Below are 22,304 nucleotides of genomic sequence, written 5' to 3'. Positions count from 1 at the left end.
ATTATAATTATTTACAAAACTTTAAAAACATAAACAAATCAACCTAAATTAAAAAGAAAACTTAAATTAAAAATGTTTGAAAGTTTTATTAGTAGAAATAAATCGAGGTGCTTCAGTTTTAAATTCAAACTTCGCAGTCCTTGCGCATCAGCTTTGCGCCGGTTACACCGCGCGCCATCTATAACGTTTGACATTTGACGTCCTTGGAAAATTTAGTATCATTCAATGCTTTTAATCAACAAGTTAATACTAAAATAATCGAATTATTTAAACTTAAATTATATACGTCTTTTCTTCACACTGAAAATGTATATAAATACATACATCGCTTTTTTCTTCACGAATTCATCGTTACAGGAATTCTAACCTAAAAGTATGACACGCTCCCCTTACCGGATTGTCGCATTTTAAACATTTTGTAGAAGCTATTGCGGTGTGGTGAAAAGTGAAGTGCTTTGATTAATTTCAGTGATTAATTTGTCGTCTAAGATGGCAATTTATTAAGATAAAAAGTCGATGCGCGTTTAAGAAACAAATTATCTTGACATATTCATTTCGCAAATTGCTTTGCAGATGTTTGCATAAGGTTTGATTTACTTTACCACGATTTGCGGGATTTTCGTTCCGTTTTTTGTTAATAAACTTCGTATTTGTTATTACTCTCCTATATGATTTGATTGTTTGTTTCTTTTAAGGTTTATTTTATTACAGCTTTGGCAGATCTGAAATTATCGTTTTGTTATTATTGTTGCCCGCCTGCGAACAATATTGATTTTCTATTGTTTCAGACATATTCCTTATCCTTTCCGTTGTCATTCTCCTGCTCGCATGATTATAAATAGTTTTTAAATTGAAGCATCGGATCACAGAACTTTTTATGGTCAGAGATTTTGTCCCAGTTATCCAACCCCCCCCCCCCCCCCCCCCCCCCCCCCCCCCCCCCCACCAGTTTGTACAATAAGTCGAAATTTCGACCACAAAGTAATCTTTTAAAAAAATAGTTATTTCGCCCAAAAGTTTTTAAGTAAAAATGGAGTATTTGCATTTTCAGCTTAAAAAATTAATTATAAACACAAAAAAAGAACGAATTTTCTACCAGTTGAATTCAACTGAAAAAACAAGAAGTGTTAACAATATATTTTAATCCTCAACAAAAATGATGATTTTTTTAAACAGATGATTAATTTTTTTAATCAAATAGACCAAATTTCAGCATAATACATGAATTTTCCTCAAAATATTTGAATTTTCCATCCGACACTGCATTTTTAACACAAAAGTTAATTTTCTTCAAGGTAGTTAATTTTTCCAATGAAAAGTTTACTTCTTAACCAAATAGTTAAATTTTCTACTAAAATAGTTGGATTTTCAAACATACAATATTAATTTTCAATTAAAAAAATAAATTTTCAACCAAAAATGGAATAGTTAAATTTTCAGGTTAAAAAATGGAGTTTCAAAAAAAGAAACAAATTTTCAAGTGGTTCAATTCAACTTAAAAACAAGAATTTTTATCAAATTATTTAAATCCTCAAGCAAAATATGATTTTTCAATATAGAAGATTCATTTTTTTACTCAGACAAGTTTTTAACAAAATACATGAACTTCCACCCGGCACTGCATTTTTAACAGAAAAGTTAATTTTCTTCAAGGCAGTACATTTTTTCAATAATAAGTCTAATTTCTAACCAAATAGTTAAATTCTATAATAAAACAGTTGATTTTTTTAATAGACAAGATCAATTTTCAATCAAAAATGTAACAGTTACATTTTGCGTTTTTAACAAATTTTCAAAAACAAAAAAACGAAACTTCGACCAGTTAAATTCAACCCACAGTCATTCAACCATAAAATACGAAGTTTTAACAAAATAGTGAAATCCATAGCCAAAAAAATGAATTTTCGAAAAAGAAGATTAATTTTCTACCGAAAAAGACGGAATTTTCAACAAAATACATGAATTTTTCACAAAACAGTTGAATTCTTATTAAAAATATATATATTTTAAACTGAAAATGGAAGTAACATTTTCAGTTTAAAAAATTGATTTTCAACCAAAAAAACGGATTTTCAACCGGTTGAATTCAACTAAAAAACAAGAATTTTTAGTAAAATATGTTAATCCTTTACCAAAATGATGATTTTTAAAAATAGAAGAATAATTCTTTTACTCAAAAAGCCAAATTTGTAACATGTTCATTTTTCAAATAATTAGTTTAATTTTTAACTAAGCAATTACATTTTCTACTAAAATAGTGGCTTTTTTAACTATAAAAGATAAGTTTTCAACCAAAAGCGGAATAGTTACATTTATAGTATCAAAAATTAATTTTCAACAAAAAGAAAACGAATTTTCGGCAGTTAAATTTAAATGAAAAAGACGAAATTTTGACAAAATACTTAAATCCACATTTTAAAAAATATGAATTTTCAACAAAAAAGTTAATTTTCTACCAAGTTCTTATTTTTTCGAAAAATTGTTAATTTTTAACTAAATAGTTTCATTTTTTAATATAATAACTCAGTTTAAAAAATTAATTTTATTCAAAAAACGAATTTTCTACGGTTAAATTCAACAAAAAAAAGATTTTTTTTTGATAAAATAGTTAAATCCACGGCCAAAAAGATAAATGTTCAAAAGAGAAAATTATTTTATCCCCAAAAAGACGAATTATCAAAAAATATATGAATTTTCCACCCGACGCTATGCATTTTCAAGAAAAAATTTAATTTTCTACCAAGCAGTTATTTTTTCGAATAAATAGTTTAATTTTTAAATAAATAGTTATATTTTTTAATATAATAGTTTAATTTTCTACCAAGCAGTAATTTTTTCGAATAAATAGTCAAGTTTTTAACTAAATAGTTACATTTTTTACTATGTTAGTTTTGAATTAAAGAGTTAATTTTCTACCAGTTAGTTAATTTTTCAAATTATTTAATTTTTAACCATATAGGTGAATTTTCAACCAAAATAGTTGAATGTTTAAACAAAAAGATTAATTTTCAACTAAACAGTTGAATTTTTTCCAAGAAAGATGGTATCTATAAAGATATAAATTTTCAAACCGAAAAGATGATTCATCAAGGAAACCTGTAATACTTGATATTTCAACTAAAAACTATATTAATATTAAATAAAAAACAGTTTAATTTAACTTAATTATACGAATTTTCAGTAAAATAGTTGAAACTTCGACAAAATGCATAAAATTTCAACCAAATAATTTAATTTTCAATCAAAAGTATAAAATTTCACCAAAAAATGGAATAGTATTTTCAGTTTAAACAAAAAAAAAGTTTAAATTTTCCAATCTGGAGAATTGTGATAAATTCTCAACGAAAAGTGTAGTTAATGATTTTTGAACGAAAAGGAATTTTAAATTAAATTTAAAAAAATTGAATGCAATAAAAAATATGAATATACGACAAATTAGTTAAATTTCGTACCAAGGAAAGGATAGATGTTTTCTTAACTGAAAAAAGATACATTTTTAACTAGAAATGTTAAAGTTCTATTTTAGGTTTGTACAAAGTAAATTTTCAACCTATAAAGAAACGAATTTTCAACGAAATAGTGGAATTTTTAACCAAAGAGCTGAATCATTAACCAAAATTCAATTTTGGTTAATAAATAAGATAAATTTTGATAGATAAAATTTAAATTAAAAATAATATAGATATAGATAGATCATAGATAAAATTAAATAAGATAAATTTGATAGATAAAATTTACTTACAAATTTAACTATGTTGTTGAAAATTTAATTATTTAATTAAAAATTAAACTTAAATTTGTTTAAAATTCGACAATTAAGTCAAATTTCAACTAATTCTAATCAAAAAGATCTAGTTAAATACGGAATTATACTTTGATTTTATCAACCGAAAAAATGATTAGATTTTTAATATAAATTCGATCTTTTCCGATAAAAATGCAACATTTTGGTTTAAGGTTCATCTCTTTGGTTGAAAACTGAACTAATTGGTTGAAAATTCATGTTTTCTGTTTGAAAATTCAACTGTTTTACCGAAAATTCGTCTTTTGGTTCAAAAGTTTAACAAATTGCATGATATATTTTTTCTTGAACTCAAAACCTTTATTTGTTGAAAATTCGTCCGTGGGGCAGAAAAAATCATAATTTTAGTTGAGAATTTTTTTTTTCTAAATATATAACTTTTTCGTTTTTGCTTGAAAATTAATATTTTTTATTTGAAAATTGATATTGTTTAGTCAACTGTTTTTGGTTGAAGTTTATTATTTTTCGTTTAAAAATCCCAAATTATTTGGTTGAAAATGTATCTCCGTAGGTACGAAATTCAAGTATTTGGTTAAAAATTCAACTATTTCCGTGAACATTTAATTATTTTGTTAAAAATTTAATTTATTTTCTTAAAAAGTCATCTTTTTTCGTCGAGAATTCAACTTTTTAGTCTATGTTTTTTTCGTTTCTAAAAATTTTGAACTAAGTAGTTGAATTTTTAATAAAAAATGAAGTAAAAATTTTAAGTCAAAAAGAGATTTTTATATAAAACAGTTGAACTTTCAACCCGTGAATATGAATTTTCTACTAAAAATTTCTTTTACAACCAATTAATTTTTTAACAACAAAAAAAAAATATATATATATATATACAAAGTGTTAACTAAAATGATAAATCTTCACCAAAAAAGATTCAACCAATTTCAAGTTTCAACCAAGGAGTTAAATTTTTTTTATAAAAAGATGAATTTTTAACGAAAAATGTAACAGTTGATATTTCAACGAAAAAGATTTTATTTACAAATAAAAACAGTTGGATTTAACCAACAAAGACAAATTTTTAAAATAATACTTAAATTCTTATCTAAACAGATTAATTTTCAATTAAACAATTGAGTTTTTAACAAAGAACTAGATTTTTTTTTAAAAAAGGAGAATTTTCAACAAAACACATCAATTTTTATCCAAATAGTTCAAGTTTCTGCTAAATTATTTAATTTTCGAGCCGAAAACACGAATCGTGTATGAAACAATTTAATTTTCAACTCAAAATTGTGAATTTTCAGCAAAAACTAATTTATAACCGAAACATGAATTTTTAAAAAGGCAGTTGCATTTGTAACCAAAAAACGTGAAATTTTTACAGAAAAAGATATATTATTAGACCAAAATGTTGAATGTTAAAAAAATTGAATATTGAATGAAAAAAAAAAATCAAGAAAGAAATAAAATTTTAATAAGACTGTTGAATTATTAAGCCACAAAGACAACTTTTGAACAAAACAGTTAAATTTTGAACTAAGGCGTATGTCTTTTTAAGAAAATTGTTGAATTTTCAATAAAATAATTCAATTTTTTGTAAAATAATAACATTTTTTAATAAAAAATATGAATTCTTAACGAGAAATTTAATAACAGACTTTTCAACAGAGAATAATGAACTTTCAACCAGAAATAGTTAAATAAAAAAGAATTTTGATAATTTATAGACTAATGTAAAACATTTTAAATAAACACTGAAGTTCATTGACACTATGTACACTATTTTTTATCACTAAAGTGAGACCGAGGCCTGTTTATTGTAAAAAGAAATTTTTTTTTGGTTGATATAAATAAATGTATTTGAAATTTTATGATCAGGCAAAAATCAAGGAATTTTTAGAATAAAATTTTGCATATCTGGACGAATTTTTTAATAAAAAAAAGTAAAAGTTTTCAGAGTGGCAAAATCTCTTTTCCTACAAAGTACTTTGAGCCGATGTAAAGTGGGAGCAAAAGCACATTTTTTGGACAAAAATCGACTGACAGTGCAATTATTAAGGGATTTTGATTTTTCATTTTTAGAATTGACCGTAAGGATTTCAGGTATAAAATTTAACTGTGCAATTTTTTTATTTGACTTAGCGGAAATTTTTTATTTAACAACAAACTTACAACTTTTTGTTGCTAAACTTTTCCATGATACCATTTGTTCTAAGACTTTGAAATTAATTAAAAAAGGCCATAAATAAATGTAAAAACTAACTACAAATAATTTATTACTGGGTTAGAATAACAAAAAAATTAATAATTTTATAAACAAATTAATTAACAAAAAACATTTTTCCGTGATTTGTAATGATTAGCTAATTTTTACCCATAGATTTTGTATGAAGTATCTCAGTTAATGATTTGCGCTTACAATAAGTTAAGAATAGCTAATGATTGCCAATTATTTAAACAATTTTTAAAAACAAATGCACATTTTGACAATTTTTTGATGAAAAGGCTTGATTTTTTGCGGAATCAGCTTAAAATGTTTTTCGTGAGACTCTTTCCTATTATTTTTTTCACAGTGACCAAAAAATGTTAATTATTTAAACAATTTATATAAACAAATGCACATTTTGCCCATTTTTTTATTAATAGGCTTGATTTTTGTGCAGAATCAACTTAAAATGTTTCTCCTAAGACCCCTTGCTATAATATTTTTCATAATGACCAAAAAATGTTAATTATTTAAACACTTTTCATAATAAATGCGCATTTTGACCATTTTTTTATTAATAGGCTTGATTTGTTTGCGCAATTAATTCGAGAAATCTTGCAAAACAATCTATGCTATCATATTTTTAATAGTGACTGAAAATGATAATTATTTACACGATTTTCATAAACAAATACACATTTTGACCATTTTTTCATGAATAGGTTTAATTTTTTTCGCACTCAATGCGAAATATCTTGAAAAAGAATTCTTCAGGGTGGCCGCTGGATCAGGAAACAGGGAATTTTTTGAGACTGGGAAAAACCGGGAAATGACAGTGATTTTTTTTTGACCCAGAATATCACAAATTTGTAGAAGAAGAATCTGTCCACGTTCGATTTCAACAGTTTCAAACTAATTAGTTGAATTGTTATTTTTTTCAATTATGCTATTATTTATCTTACAATGCGTATTTCTACATTTTTTACTTTAAAAATTTTCCATTTTATTAAATTTAAAATATTGTTTCAGTCTAAAATATTCCATTTTTAACACATTCAATTTGAAACTTATAATAAAAGAAAAGATTAATTATTGAATATTAAGCAATATTTGAATTTTTATTTAAGACAAGTAAATTCAAACCAAATAATTAAAATTAAAGAATCCTTAACTGAATTTTTTGACATAGAAACCCTGGAATCGTTAAAATTTCGAAGAGCCTTTAAACTTTGAACGTTACAATTTTAATTGTTGTATTTGAAAAATGCTTAATTTTTGAGTGAAATTTTTAAATTTTGATGTATAATTTACAAACTACCATTTATGGAAAATATTTGAGCAATTTTAAGAGATATTTAGGAATTTAAAAAAAATTAAAAATTATCATGCAAATTTTAGAAAGTTTTCTTAAAATCTTCTAGAATCTTTTACGAAAATTTTGTTTAAATCTTTGAAAAACTTTTTAAATATTCTCTTAAAATAATTTTTTAAAATGAAAAATTATTTCTAATTTTCCTATGAGTCTTAAGAAAATGTTTTTATTCTCTTGAAGCCTTTAACAATTTTTGAAAAGAATCTAATTTTTTATTTCAATTTTGCGAAAATCTACATTTTGTTTTATATCCGACTATCATTTCAAGTTTTACATTAAGTTTAAATCTTTTCAAAACTTCTACATATCTCTTAAAATTACTCAAATTTCGCCTACAATTAATAAATACTCAATTGTTATTTATACATGCAAATTGTAAAGAAATTTTCTGAAAATTGAAGAAAAAATTCAATTAATTTTGACAGATATTTAGAAGTTCTGAAAAAATTACCAAAATAATTTTAAATTTAAAACAAGCTTAAAACAACTTCTAGATTTCTCAAGGGTTTGAAATAAAATTTTGAAGCTTTAAAATTTTTTATGTTTCTAGCTTAAAATTCCTTAAAATTACATAATTTTGAAAACTTTAAAGTTCATTGATTGATTTTTTAATTTAGGGTATTGCAAATGATAAAGTGGATTTATATTTCTTTATATTGAAAAATGTTAGGAACTTCAATTTTATACGCGTAAATTATAACAGTTCCACTTTGAGTGCTTTCATTTGTAGCTCAGTTTTTATTACCTCAAGTGGAAAATTTTTTAGATTTAGTGTTCCATTTTTTAAATTTTATTGACCCTGAAAAATATTTGCGAACCGGGAAAAACCGTGAACTTATTTCGTCGATTAAAACGGCCACCCTGATTATTACTGTCATATTTTTAGTGACCTGATATTTGACAGCAAGGATTTTTTTGCCGAAAATGGACAAAAATCTAGTGACCGCCCAATTCTCCATGAAACGTAAAATTCTTTTTTTAATATTTGGAAAAACTTCTAGTAGAAGTTCACACAGTGCAAACTTGGTTTTATTATATATTCCGCAAAAAAATCAAGCCTCTTCATGAAACAAAATTGTCAAAATGCGCATTTTTGTATAGAAATTGTTTAAATAATTAACTGTTTTTGGTCACTATGAAAAATATAATAACAAGGAGTCTTAGGAAAAACACTTTAAGTTGATTCCGCCAAAAAATCAAGCCTTTTCATAAAAAAATTGCACATATAATTGGGAATCATTAAATATTCTTAACTTATTGTAAGCTGATGGTTCAAAATTAGCTAATAATTGCAAATCACGAAAAAAAGACTTTTGTTAATTAATTTGTTTATAACATTATTAACAAAAATGTTGTTACTCTAACCAACTAATAAATTATTTTTAGTTAGTTTTTACAATGATTTATGTCCTTTTTTGGTGGATTTCAAAGTCTTTGAAGAAATGGTATCATGGAAAAGTTTAGCAATAAAAAGTTGTAAATTTGTTGTTAAATAACAAATTTCCCTCAAGTAAAAATAAAAAAAATTGCACAGTTAAATGTTATTATACCTATGCGACGCTTCAATTGTTAATTCTTCATGCGAATTGAAATTTTTTCAGGAATATATCGATTTTAATTACACATATTTTATTTTAAATTATACAAATCTTTATTTCTTCGAGTTGAATATTTTAAATCGAAACAGTGAACATTTGACTTGAAACAGAAGTTATCAGTTTGAACAATGCTCGGTGGAATAATGACAGCAGTTTCTTTGAGACGATGTTTCTATTTATCAGCAGTCGTTTTAATTCTTTCGACATTGATGGCGGCAGTTATAATCGTGAAATTAACTCCCCTGGAGTCAATCAAGTGCCAGCCGCATGCAGTGACTCCTGGGGTTGAATGGAGCACCGTAATAAATCAACAGATGGATCCTTTAACGACCCCCAAGGCCATCGAAACTCAGAAGGAAATCAACGACAGAAAATACAAAGAGATGCGAGAGGAGATCGTTCAAAATAAAATTGCGCGAATGTCTCGCAAAATGAGAAACAGAATTCTGCCTCTCTTGAACAACTCAATTGTTGTTGAGACTAATTACAATGTGCAGATATTTTATTATCCTTGGTTTCGATCTAAGGAGTACGATGGATTTTGGAAACGCTGGAATCATGATTATTTGCCAAATTGGAAGAAAAATGACAAGAGGATCTTTCCGGAAGGAAGTCATGATCCTCCGGCTGATATTGGTTCCAATTATTACCCAGAAATAGGGTGTTACAGTTCTGTGGATCCTAAGGTGTCTAGATTTCAATGATATCCTCTTTCTTTTTGTTTGCTGGCTTCTAGGTAAATTATCTTTTTATTTTACTTATTATAAAGAGACTTTAAAAGCGTGAGAGACCCGAGGGATGATTTTACTTTTCCGGTTTTCCCGGTCAGTTTTTTTTCTGTTAATTTAAAAGATTTTGAAATATTTGACTCTACCTGCTCGGGAAACCCGGAAATAATCGAGAATTTCATATATTTTATTACTCTAATTCAAAGTTGGAAGCATGAATTTTATTTATGAAAAAAATCATTTTCATTTGGAATAGGGGATTATTTAAAAAAATTACCATTCTGACTTGGAACAGAGGATTTCCATAAAGAATTGTAATTTTTACTTTGTGACGAGGATTTGTTTAAACAATTATAATTCTGCGATAGAACTGGGAATATTCGTAAAGAATTATAATTTGATTCGGAGAAGATAATTTTTTTAATGGATCGGGAATGTTGAAAAATATATTTAATTGTGATTAAGAGAGAGTATTTTAAAAAATATAAACAAATATAATTCTGACTTGGAACGTGAATTTTGAAAAATGAATTTAATTCACTTAGAAAATGAAATTTTTCAAAAGAATTGTATTTAACAGTTTGGGCTGTAAATAAATAAATTAAGTATAAAAAATCTCCGCAAACAATTATAATTTTGAGTTTAGGACCGGGAATTTTCTAAAAGAATTATAATTCTGAGATAGAACTGGAATTATTTGTATAATTTTATTTCTGATTTAGAAGAACGGAATATTAAAAATTGCAAATAAATATTATTCTGACTTCGAACAGGCATTTTTTGAAATTTAATTTAATTTTTACTTAGAATATGACAGGGAATTTCAATAAAGAAATATAATTTTGAGTTTAGGTCAAGGAATTTGCGTAAAGAATAATAATTTTTGTATTTAGATAGTTGGAGTTTGGGACAGGGAATTTCAGTGAAGAATTATAATTTTTACTTTAGGACATGAAATTTTTGTAAACAAATTAGAATTTTGACTTTTGGACAGGAAATTTCAGTAAATAATTTTAGGTTTTACTTTTGAACAAGGAATTTTAGTTACAAAATTATTTTTTTGAGTTTAGGGCAGGGAATTGCAGTAAGGAAATATAATTTTGAGTTTAGAAGAGGTAATTCCCGTGAAGAATGATAATTTTCACTTTGGGACAGAAAATTTTAGTAGAGAATTGTAATTTTGAGTTTAAGTCAAGGAATTTCAGTAAAGAATTACTTTTTTTACTTTGGGATAGAATTATAATTTGACTTGAAACAGATAATTTTTTTAATACAATGAGAATTTCGCAAAATAAATTCAATTCTGATTTAGAGGAAGGTGATATAAAAAATTACAAATAAATATAATTGTGACTTGTAGTATGAATTTATTTATTTCTTCATTTTTAATAATTTGAATTCTGAATAAATAAATTAAATATAAATTTCCGTAAAGAATTATAATTTGGACTTTTAGACATGGAATTTTCCGTAGAGAATCATAATTTTTCTTGAAACATATATTTTTTTAATACAATGAGAATTTTGGAAAATAAATTCAAAACTGATTTAGAAGAAGGTGATATGAACAATTATAAATAAATATAATTGTTCATACTTTAGGGTTAAAAAAGCAATCGTTTATACAAAAAATTCGTAATTTGCTTGAAATTTCAATAATTTGGATGTCATTTTTTTCAGTCTTTACTGAAAAATCTTTATTATTTTTTTTTCTAGAAAATTTGAATTTAGAATTGAAAGTTGAACTATTTTTTTTTTTAATTATTTTATTTTAATATTCATCTCTTTGGTTGTAAATTAAATTATTTTTTTGAAAACTCGTCTTCTGGTGAGAAAATTAATATCGGAATGTTGCAAAGTAATTTGTTTTGTAGAAAATTAATCTTTTTGGTTAAAACTTGACGTACCTTCTTAAAAATTCATTCTCCTGGTTGCAGAATTCCAGATTGATTATTTTAGTTCAAAATTTATCTCTGGTTGTAAATTGGACTATTGGTTGAAATTTTTACTAAAAATGTATCTTATTTAGTTAAATATTCAACTATTTATTTGAAAAATTATGTATCTTGTTTTTTTTTGTTTTAAATATAAGTTCTGTAATTTTTCGTTGGCAATTCATCTTTTTGTTGACAATTCATTTTGGTAATTATAAAATTCAATTATTTTTCAAAAAAACAACCTTTTTGGTTGAAAATTTAACTGTTTTGTTGAACATTCATCTATTTGGAGAGAAAATTCGGACATTTGGATTTAAAATTAATCTTTTTTGTTAGTGTCTTCTAAAAAATAAAATTCGGTAGGTCAGTCAAAGTTTAACCAATTGTGATAAAAAAAGATCATCATACACGGAATTTAATTCTCTTTGATTATATCAACAGCAAAAAATTACGAGAACTAAAAATTGTCACCAAATTGTTATTAAATTTGAAAGAATGAGAAACTTTGAAATATTTTCTGTTGTAGCCTCATGATTTTTCACCGTGTTCAAATAAAAAAATCACCCGGAAAAATGTATTTTTGGTTGAACTGGAAAATCTGGAAAAGTACTGGCATTTTTTTAAAGACATTCTAGAGCTAGATACTGGCATAAACTCTAAATTATAATCTTTTTTGAAAATTCCCTGTTCAAAATCAGGATAGTTACTGTAATTTTTTATTTCTATATTTGTAATTCTGCGATTTTATTTTATTCAGAATTAGATTCGTTTCATGTAAATTTAAAAAAAAATAATACTGATTTTATTTAACTTGTAAATATTTATTCTCAGGTGATTGATCTACATATGAAGCAATTAAAAGATGCAGGTGTTGGAGTTTTAATTGTTTCATGGAGTCCACCTACCATGGTAGATAACACTGATGTTGCAATGCCCGATTTATTGGATGCAGCTCACAGATATCAATTGAAAATTGCACCTCATATAGAGCCATATGAGGGAAGAAATCCGATTAATTTAATGGATCACATAAGATATTTGTTCACGCAATATGGATCACATCCTGCTCTCTACAGACTCAGGAGAGAAGACGAGTAAATTATATTTTCTTCTTAAAGAGGGTGGTCGCAGGTCAGGGAAGTCAGGAAAAAGTCAGATAATTTGAAAAGAAAAAGGTTTAAAGTTAGAAAATTCCTATATGGATTGAAAATTAAACTTTTTTGTAGAAAATTCATAATTTTGGCTTGAAAATTCAACAGTTTGATAGAAAATTCAACAAGTTGGTAGAGAAATAAAATATTTTGTAAAGATTCGCTTTTTAAAATTGAACATTATTGTTAATCAATGAAAATTGATTTATTACATTTTTTTTAATTGATCTTTTTTTTAGACTAAAAATTCAAATATTTGGTTGAAAATTCGTCTTTTTTGGTAGAAAAGAAAATTTGTTTTTATTTTTTTGTTATTATATATTAACTATTTTATTTTTTATTGAAAACTTATCCTTTTTAGGTTTACATTTCAAGCCCTCCGTTGAAAGTTCAACTTCTTTCTTATAAATTTATTTTTTTGTTGTGTCAAAATTTTTATAGTTTGTTGAAAATTCCTCTTTTATGGTAGTATTTTATTGGAAATTTATTTTTTGGATTAAAAATAACAATGAAAATTTATTCAATTTTTGTTCAAAAGTGGTCGTTTTTAGACTAAAACTGACATATTTGCTTAAAAATTCGACTTTCTCGGTAGAAAATAAAATTTGTTTTTATTTTTTGTTAATATATATTAACTACTTTTTTTTATTGAAAACTTATCCTTTTTATGTTTACATTTCAAGTCCTCCGTTAAAAGTTCAGCTACTTTCTTATCAGATCATTTTTTTTTAAGATTCATAATTTTTTTAGAAAATTCATCTCTTTTGTTGAAATTTTATATATTTTCTGGTTGAAAATTCAACAGTTTTGTATAAATAATTCAAATTTTTGTCTTGAAAATTCATCAATTAAGTACTAAATTCTACTATGTGGTAAAAAATGTTCTTTTATGGAGAAGCTTCGTTTTTTAAATTTAAAATTAATTTTTTATGTAGAAATGTAACTGTTAAGTCATGTTTGGTTAAAAATTGAATTTTTAGTTTAGAAATTCAACGATTTGGTTCAAAATTTTTGTAGTTTGTTGAAAATTTCTCTTTCTTGGTAGACAAATAATCTTCATTGAAAATTCAGTGTTTTGCTTAATAATGCATGTGTTTTATTTGGAAATTTATTTTTTGGGTTAAAAAATAAATTTAAAAAAAACATAATTTTGATTTTAAAATTCAACTATTTGGTCAAGCATTAAACTTTTTTGTCGAAAATTTATATTTTTGGGTTGAAAATTGGACTTTTTTGTGAAAAATTTGTTTTTTTTTTGTTGCCTCAACATTAAAAAATTTGATGGAAAATTCAGTATGTGGTAGAATATTAAAATATTTTGTAAAGAATTTGCTTTTAAGAATAAAAATTATTTTTTGTTCAATGAAAAATTATTCGATTTTTGTTCAACAGTGATCGTTTTTAGACTTCGTTGGTGGAAAATTTATATTTTTGGTATAAAATTCAACTAATTGTTTCAACATTTTTGCCTTTTTTTAAAAATTTGTCTTTTATGGTAGAAACTAACATTTTTTGATAAAAAAGCAAATTGATTTCGAACATTGAAAGAATTTAAAAAGAATTCGAAATATTTCAGGGAATTTAAAAAGATTTTAAGGAATTTTTAAATGATTTAAATAATTTGAAGGAATTTCAAAGGCTTTTAATATTTCAGAATATTTTGAAAAAATTCCTAGGTATTTTCAATTAATTTCAGTAATTTCAAATGATTTTCAATATTTTAGGGTTATTTAAAAGATTCCAAAGAATTTTCAATATATTTCGATAATTTGAACGTATTAAAAAATTCCAAGGAATTTGCAAGAGCTGTAAAAAGTTTCAAGGGATTTAAAAAAATGACCAAAGATTTGAAATATTTTAGCGTATTTTAGGAAATTTTTAGGAAATTAAAATTAGTTTTAATAATTTGAAGGGATTTCAAAGGATTAATAATATTTCAGGGTATTTCAAAAGTTGCCTAGGCATTTTCAATTGATTTCAGTAATTTAAAATGATTTTCAATATTTTAGGGTTATTTAAAAGATTCCATAAAAAGTTCAATAGATTTAAATAATTTGAAGGATTTTAAGGTATTTTTGTAAATTTCAAGGAATTTTCAAGAGGTTTTAAAAGGTTCAAGAGATTTGAAAAAAATATTCCGATGATTTTAAATATTTAAAGGTAGTTTAAAAGATTCCAAGGAATTTTTAAATGATTTTAAGGGATTTGAATAGTTTGGGGAATTTTTAATTAATTTCAATAATTTGAAGGGATTTCAAAGTATTTTTAATATTTAAGGTTATTTCAAAAAATTCCTAGGCATTTTTAATTAATTTCAGTAATTATAAATGATTTTCAATATGTTAGCTTTATTTAAAAGATTTAATGAAATTTCGAAGTATTTTAAATATTTCAGGTTATTTCCAAGATATTTACAGAATTTTGCAATGTTTTAATGGATTTCAAAGAATTTGTTTACAATAACTGAGAGATTTCGTTGACTTTCAAAGATTTGAAGAGATTTAAAAATATTTTCAATTTTTTTAAATCGTTTTCAATTTAATTAAATTCATTTTATAATTCGCAATGAATTTTTATAAATTTCATCGAAATTTTTCTCATTTGCATTAAATTCTTTTAATTTCCAATTTTTCGATTTAAGTAGGTCCCTTCACATTTTTAAATAAATTAGGTTGTGACAGCCCGGCGAATAATAAACGAAAATTTCATAAATTGAACTTTAAAATTCTTCTATTTTGTTTACAAAAGATTCGATATTAAAAATGTTAAAAGACCAGAATTTTGGTCTTTAAAAATCAAATGTTTAGGAAAACTGAAAAATTATTCAGGGCAAAGTCAGGGAATTTTGAAAAGGAAGTTTTGCGGCAACTCTGATCAAGTTTTTTTTTATTCCCAATGTTCAATCATTTACTTCAATGTATTGCAATTATTTTTCAGTGGAGCAATTTTACCAGTTATTTACATTTACGATTCGTACGTTTTCCCGTCCGATGCTTGGTGGGAATTATTTTCCCCGCGTGGCAATTTAACTCTCAGGGGAACCGAAATGGATGCAGTTTATATGGGACTATTAGTGGATTCCCAGCACAGGAGTCATATTAAAAAATCACATTTTGATGGATTTTACACCTACTTTGCTGTGAATGGATTCAGTTACGGAAGCTCATGGAAAAATTGGAAAGATTTGAACAAATTTGCGACCCAGAATAAGCTGCTTTTTGTACCTAGTGTGGGGCCTGGATATATCGACACGCAGGTATTTCTTCAAATTCATCATTTTTTTCTCTGAGAATTTTACAAGTTTTTTGAAAAAAATTTTTTTCTTACAATAATTATTCAGTTTACAATACGTAATTCAACCATCTTTAATTTTAAAAATGCCATTTAAATACTTACAAATTTCAAAATTACGAGCGTTTGAAAAGACATAAATATGAATAATAATAATAATAATAATATAATAAATATAATATATAAATTATAATGATTTAACGATACAAATTAAACCGTTTCAATTGGACAGTGTTAGTAGTTAGAAAAATTTAAAAGCGCGATTGAAACTTCATAAAATATTTTCCATTTTAAAATAACTTTAAAATAATACATTTTCATTTAATAATTAATTGATCATTATTAATTAATTATAATATTCAAATTTATTAACTTTGAGATATTGCTGCAGTCTAAAATTTGAAACTTTTTAATTAAGAAAAAGATCAATTGCTTAATATTGACAAATATTTGAAATTATTTTAAATAATTTAAACGTGTTTTTGGCAAACAGCCCAGGATGGCGTAATTTAAAACAAAATATAGATTTTTGCAGATTTCGGAAACAAAATTAGAAGCTTTGTAAGAATTGCGATAGGCTTCAAAAAAATAAATTTAAAGCTTTTTAAGGTTTTTTAAACTATTTGAAATAAAAATAATTTAATTTCTAATTTAAGAAGTGTTTATTTTATTTGAAAAAATGTCATTCGCTGAATTTATAATGTTTCCAGCTTAAAATTGTTTAAAATTATTTGCAGCTCAGTTTTCATTACTTCTAATCGAAATGTTTTTAGCTTTAGAGTTCGAAATTTTTAATTTTATTGACTGTGAAAAATGTTTTCGAAGGGTAAATAAGCCGGGTAATGAGTTTATTTTGTCGAAAATTTAACTTTTTCCTTGTAAATTAACTAAATTGTTGAAAGTTCATGTTTTCCGGTTTCAAAATTTACGGTTTACTACAAAATTATTTTTTTCTGGTTATTAATTCTACTTAATTTTTTTTAAAATTGAAAACTCAACTATTTTGTCGAAAATTCAACTAGGTTGTTAAAAAGTGATATTTTGTTCTTAAAGATTCTACTACTATTTTGTTGAAACTTCTTTTTTCATGGACAATAAATTTTTTGATTAAAAATGTAACAATTAAATTTTTGGTTGAATATTAATATTTTTCAATTGAAAATTCACCTATATGGTTAAAAATTCATCGATTTTTTGGCAGAAAATAAATGTGCTTGGTTAAAAATTCATCTTTTGGGTTGAAAATTTATATTTTAAACTAAAAATTAAACTATTTGGTAAAAAATTAAACTTTATTGTTGAAAAATCATCTTTTCAACTTTAAAAGTTTAGGGTTTTATAACAAAAATTCAACTATTTATTTTGAAAACTCAACTCTTGTTAAATGTTCAACTGTTTTTTTAACATTCGTCTTTTTGAATAGAGAATTCACCCTTTTGCATTTTAAACAAGTCCTTTTGGTTAAAAATCCATCTTTTTGGTAGGAAATTTAACTATTTTGTGGAAAATAAATTTTTTTTTATTGAAAATTATTTTATTTTTGAATTGAAAACGTAACTCTTCCGCTTTTGGTTGAATATTGCTATTTTTTAGTTAAAATTCAACTATGTGGTTAAAAATTAATTAAATTATTGGTAGAAAACTAGTCTTTTTAGTTGGAAATTCATATTTGGGGCTGAAAATATATTTGTTCAGTTAAAAATTCGACTATTTCGTTCAAAATTTATGTATTTTTTTGGAATTTTGTCTTTTTTGGCTGGTTTTGATTTAAAATTAAAATAGTTTTTGCTTAAAATATCAAATAATAATATTTTTCGTTCAATATTTATCTTTTTTGAATTTTACCATTTGGTTAAAAAATTATTTCTTTTAGGTTAAAAAATGAACTTATTCTGTTGAAAATTAGTCGCTTTTGTATAAAAGTTCAACTATTTAGTTGATAATTAATTTAATAAAAATTCAACAATGTGGATTGGAAATTCAACTACTTGTTTAAAAAGTATTCTTGTTTGGTTGAAAATTCAACTGTTGAAATTTCTACTTTTTGGATAGAAATTTTTTTGTATCAAAAATTAATCTTTTTGGTAGAAAAATTCTTGTTAAAAAATGTATCTTTCTCCTAGGAAAGTCGTCATTTTTGCTCAAAAGTTCAACTATTTGCCTGATAATTAAGTTTATGAAAATTCTTCTTTCTAGGTTGAAAATTTAATCATCCAGTTATAAAGTAATCTTTTTTGGTCGAAAATTTAACTGTTTTGTTGAAAATTCGTCTTTTCGGACTGAAAATTCTTCTTTTTTTTATTCAATATAATTGAATTTGGGAAGAAAAGTTCTTGTTGAAGGTTTCAACTTTATTTGAAGAAATTCATCATTTTTGCTTGAAGATTTAACTATTTTGTTAAAAATAGAACTGTTTTTGATTGAAGATTTATCTTTTTTGTTTAAAAATTCAACTATTCTGTTGAAAATTCGTGCGCTTTGATCAAATTCAGCTGCATTGTTTTCCATTTGAAATTAAAATATTTTTTGGTTGAAATATCAGCTATTACATTTTTTGTTAGAATTTTAGTTGAGAATTAAGCTATTTTGTTGAAAATTCGCCCTTTTAAATAGAAAAATCGTCCTTTTGGACTGAAAATTCTTTTTTTTTTGGGATTAAAAATCAATCTTATTTTGGTATAAATGTTCTTTCTGAAAGTCTCAACTTTCTTCTAAGAAATTCGTATTTTTTTCTTGAGGATTCCACTATTTGGTTAAAACAGTAAAAGTTTTTATATGAAGTTTAATCTCTCTTTTGATCAAAATTCTTCTTTGTAGGTTGAAAATTCAATTACTTTATTATAAAATAATCTTTTATGGTCGGAAATTCAACCCTTTTTTTTTAATTCTTTTTGGATAGAAAATTCGACCATTTGGTTGAAAATTCCACTATTTAGTTGACAATTGAATTATTTTTTTGAAAATTTGTTTCCTTTGCTTAAAAGCTAAACTATTTTTCGGAAATGCAATTTAATTCACAGGAAAATTAAAAATAAGTTTTTATTTTGAAAAATTATTTTAAGAGAATATTTAAAAAGTTTTTCAAATATTTAAAAAAATTTCAAAAAAGATTCTAGAAGATTTTAAGAAAACTTTCTAAAATTTGCATGATAATTTTTAATCTTTTTAAATCTCCTAAATATCTCATAAAATTACTCAAATTTTTCTACAAATGTTAATTTATAAATTATACATCGAAATTTAAAAATTTCACTTACAAATTAAGCATTTTTCAAATACAACAATTAAAGTTGTAACGTTTAAAGTTTAAAGACTCTTCGAAATTTTAACGATTCCAGGCTTTCTATGTCAAAAAATTCAGTTAAAGATTCTTTACTTTTAAATATTTGGTTTCAATTTACTTGTCTTACATAAAAATTCAAATATTGCTAAATATTCAATAGTTCATCTTTTTTTCAATTAAAATTTTCAAATTGAATGGGTTAAAAATTGAATATTTTAGACTAAAACAACATTTTAAATTTAATAAAATTCTTTAATTAAGAATATTTTATTAAGTTATTTTTAATTTGAAAATAGTTTATAAACTTTCAGTCACACGTTCACATTGTTTTAATGACGAAGACTTTCAAATTGAAACCGTTAAAGTTTTAACGTCAAAATCTGAAAATTCTTAAATTTTGAACTGATTTAAAATCGTTTTGTCAAATCGTTTTTATTCACTTTTTATTTCTTAAAGTACAAATAAATTAAAAAAATTTATTTATTTATTAAATAAAAATATTTTTCATCCAAAATTGTCAACATCAAAGGCTTTTATTTTTTATTTGTTTAAGTCTTTAAGAAAGCATTTAAAAATTCTTTAAATTAAAAATGTAAGATTAAAAATAAAAATTTTAAATGGAAACTTGTAAAAGGAAAAATTTTTTGAATTACGCATTTTAAGCTAAATAATAGCATAATTGAAAAGCATAGCAATTCAACTAATTATATAAAAACTGTTGAAATCGAAAGTGGACAGATTTTTCTTTTACAAATTTGAAAAATTTCCGGTAAAAAAAAAATTCACTGTCATTTCCCGGTTTCAACAAATTTCCGGCAGTTTCCCGGTCCAGCGGCCACGCTGATATTCTAAATAAATTGATATGTAAGAAAATAATTTGATTTTAAATTTCAGATTCGTCCTTGGAATGCTGAAAGTACAAGGCATCGTCGACACGGCCAGTATTATGAAGTCGCTTGGAGAACTTTTTTAAATAGTGGAGCAACCAAAGTATCCATAACTTCCTTCAACGAATGGAATGAGGGAACTCAAATCGAACCAGCGAAACCAGCGAGCAATAAAGACTTTACGTACTTGGACTACGAACCCGAGGGTACGAATTTTTATTTGAATTTGACTAAATGGTGGGTTCAAATTTTCACTGAAAAATATCAAACTCACTAAATATCTATTATTAAAACTCTTATCCAGCTATTACGCATATCTGTTTCATATAAATGCAAAAAGTTTTAACTCTGATACGAGGCTTTTCTCCAGAATTCCAATTTTTCGTTCTTTCACGAAAATATAGAATTCTTGGAGAGAAACTTTTTTACCAGTTTTTAGTATAGAAAGGAAAAGAGAATTAAAGCACAAAGATTTTACAATGTGATTTTTTCTAAAGCTGTTTAAAAACAACTGGACTGTGTTCTTATAATCACAATTTTCTTGCGATTATTTTTACTGAAGGTGCTTTTGAATTTTTAGAGTATTTTTTCTTACTGCGTGAGATATTATTTTGAATTTTTTACCCGATATATCGGGCGCAGCTCAAAGTTATTTTAGTTTTAAGGAATGACGGTATGATTCTACGATTGTTTATAGAGGGTGCCTACTCAGATCCTGGAAAAAAAGAAAACCTGAAAAAATTGAATTTGAATAACAATTTAAACGAATTTTTATTTTATATTTTTGCACTTGAAATTCAGTGCAAGTTTAGGTAATATTTATGTTGGTACTATATTAAATTCAATTTAAATCGCTTTAAATTCCTAATTTCTAAAGTAAAAATATTGAATTTTCAAAGAGGTAGATGAATTTTTAACCAAATAGTTGAATTTGCAACTAAAAAGATTTTATTTTATTGCAAAAGACGATTTCTCAACAAAATACATAAAATTCAAAACCAAATAGTTGAATTTTAAAATAAAAAAGGTAGATTTTCAACCAAAAAGTTTTATTTTGAACTATAAAAGAAAGTTTTCAACCAAATATTGGAACTTTAAACTAAAAAAGATAATTTTTGAAAAAAATAAAGGAAAATTGTTAAATTTTCTGTTAAAAAAAAATAATTTTCAACCAAACTGATAGATTTTCAACTGATATGATTAATCTTCAACTGGAATAGTTAATTTTGAAACCAAAAATATAAATTTTTAACTAAAATGATGAATTCTCAACTGGGATAGTTGAATTTAAAAAAATCTAATAATAATCAAACCAAAAAGATTAATCTTCTAAAAAAAAATTAATTTTCAACAAATAAAAAGAATTTGAATTTCGAACTAAATAGATCATTTTTTAACGAAAACTGGTGAATCCTTAACCAGAATAGTTTAATTTTCAACAAAAAAAAATAATGAATTTACAAACAAGGTGATTTTTCAAGCAAAAAGATTAATTTTTGAAACAAGAAGATTAATTTTATCCCAAAAAGAACGAATTTTTCAACAAAATAAATGAATTTTTACTTTAAAAATACAAACTTTCAACTATATAGTTGAATTTTAAACTGAAAAGATGAATTTTCATCTAAAGTGATGAATCCTTAACTGGAATAGTTAAATTTTCAACCAGCAAGATGATTTTTCAAACAAAAAGATTAATTTTTGAAACAAAAAGGACTCATTTTCAACAAAAAAATTTAATTTTCAATTAAAAAATACAAAGTTTCAAACAAAAAGTTGAATTTTGAATGGTAAAATATGAATTTTTCAACGAAGAATGATGGATCCTTTACTGGAATAGTTGAATCTTCAACCAAAAAGATGAATTTTCAAACAAAAAGATTAATTTTCAAAACAAGCAGATTACTTTTCTACCAAAAAGACGAATTTTCAACAAATAAAACGAAATTTTCAATTAAAAAAGGCAACTTTTCAACCAAATAATTGAATTTTGAACGAAAAATGATGAATCTTAATCTGGAATAGTTGAATTTTCAAACAAAAAGATTATTTAAAAAAAAACATTAATTTTGTACAAAAAAAGATGAATTTTCAACAAATAAT

At 24.3% G+C, this 22,304-nt stretch overlaps 1 protein-coding gene across 3 annotated transcripts; it reads left to right on the top strand.

Annotated features, from left to right (window-relative positions):
- Positions 1-206: 206 nt before the first annotated feature.
- LOC117171460 (glycoprotein endo-alpha-1,2-mannosidase) lies at positions 207-21,083 on the top strand. Of its 3 annotated transcripts, none has more exons than XM_033358802.1 (5): positions 207-373; positions 8,991-9,610; positions 12,421-12,683; positions 15,678-15,996; positions 20,209-21,083. In XM_033358802.1, exons 2-5 carry the CDS (start codon positions 9,053-9,055, stop codon positions 20,476-20,478), a joined length of 1,410 nt encoding a protein of 469 aa, XP_033214693.1. In that variant the 5' UTR covers positions 207-373; positions 8,991-9,052; the 3' UTR covers positions 20,479-21,083. The 3 variants fall into 3 exon arrangements, with proteins under 3 accessions (XP_033214693.1, XP_033214692.1, XP_033214691.1); XM_033358801.1 differs by having other exon boundaries at positions 8,928-9,610; XM_033358800.1 differs by having other exon boundaries at positions 207-586; positions 8,928-9,610.
- The last annotated feature ends 1,221 nt before the right edge of the window (positions 21,084-22,304 follow it).

Source organism: Belonocnema kinseyi, chromosome 4, assembly GCF_010883055.1.
Source record: "Belonocnema kinseyi isolate 2016_QV_RU_SX_M_011 chromosome 4, B_treatae_v1, whole genome shotgun sequence".
Taxonomy (NCBI): domain Eukaryota; kingdom Metazoa; phylum Arthropoda; class Insecta; order Hymenoptera; family Cynipidae; genus Belonocnema; species Belonocnema kinseyi.
This window is presented reverse-complemented; position numbering and strand designations above follow the sequence as displayed.

What these genes read in the sequence shown, in the direction of transcription:
- LOC117171460 (XM_033358802.1), top strand. Translation starts at nt 9,053, where the DNA reads ATGCTCGGTGGAATAATGACAGCAGTTTCTTTGAGACGATGTTTCTAT. An exon ending in AGACTCAGGAGAGAAGACGA is followed by an intron (nt 12,684 to 15,677) that starts GTAAATTATATT and finishes ATTATTTTTCAG; the next exon opens with TGGAGCAATTTTACCAGTTA. An exon ending in CTGGATATATCGACACGCAG is followed by an intron (nt 15,997 to 20,208) that starts GTATTTCTTCAA and finishes TTTAAATTTCAG; the next exon opens with ATTCGTCCTTGGAATGCTGA.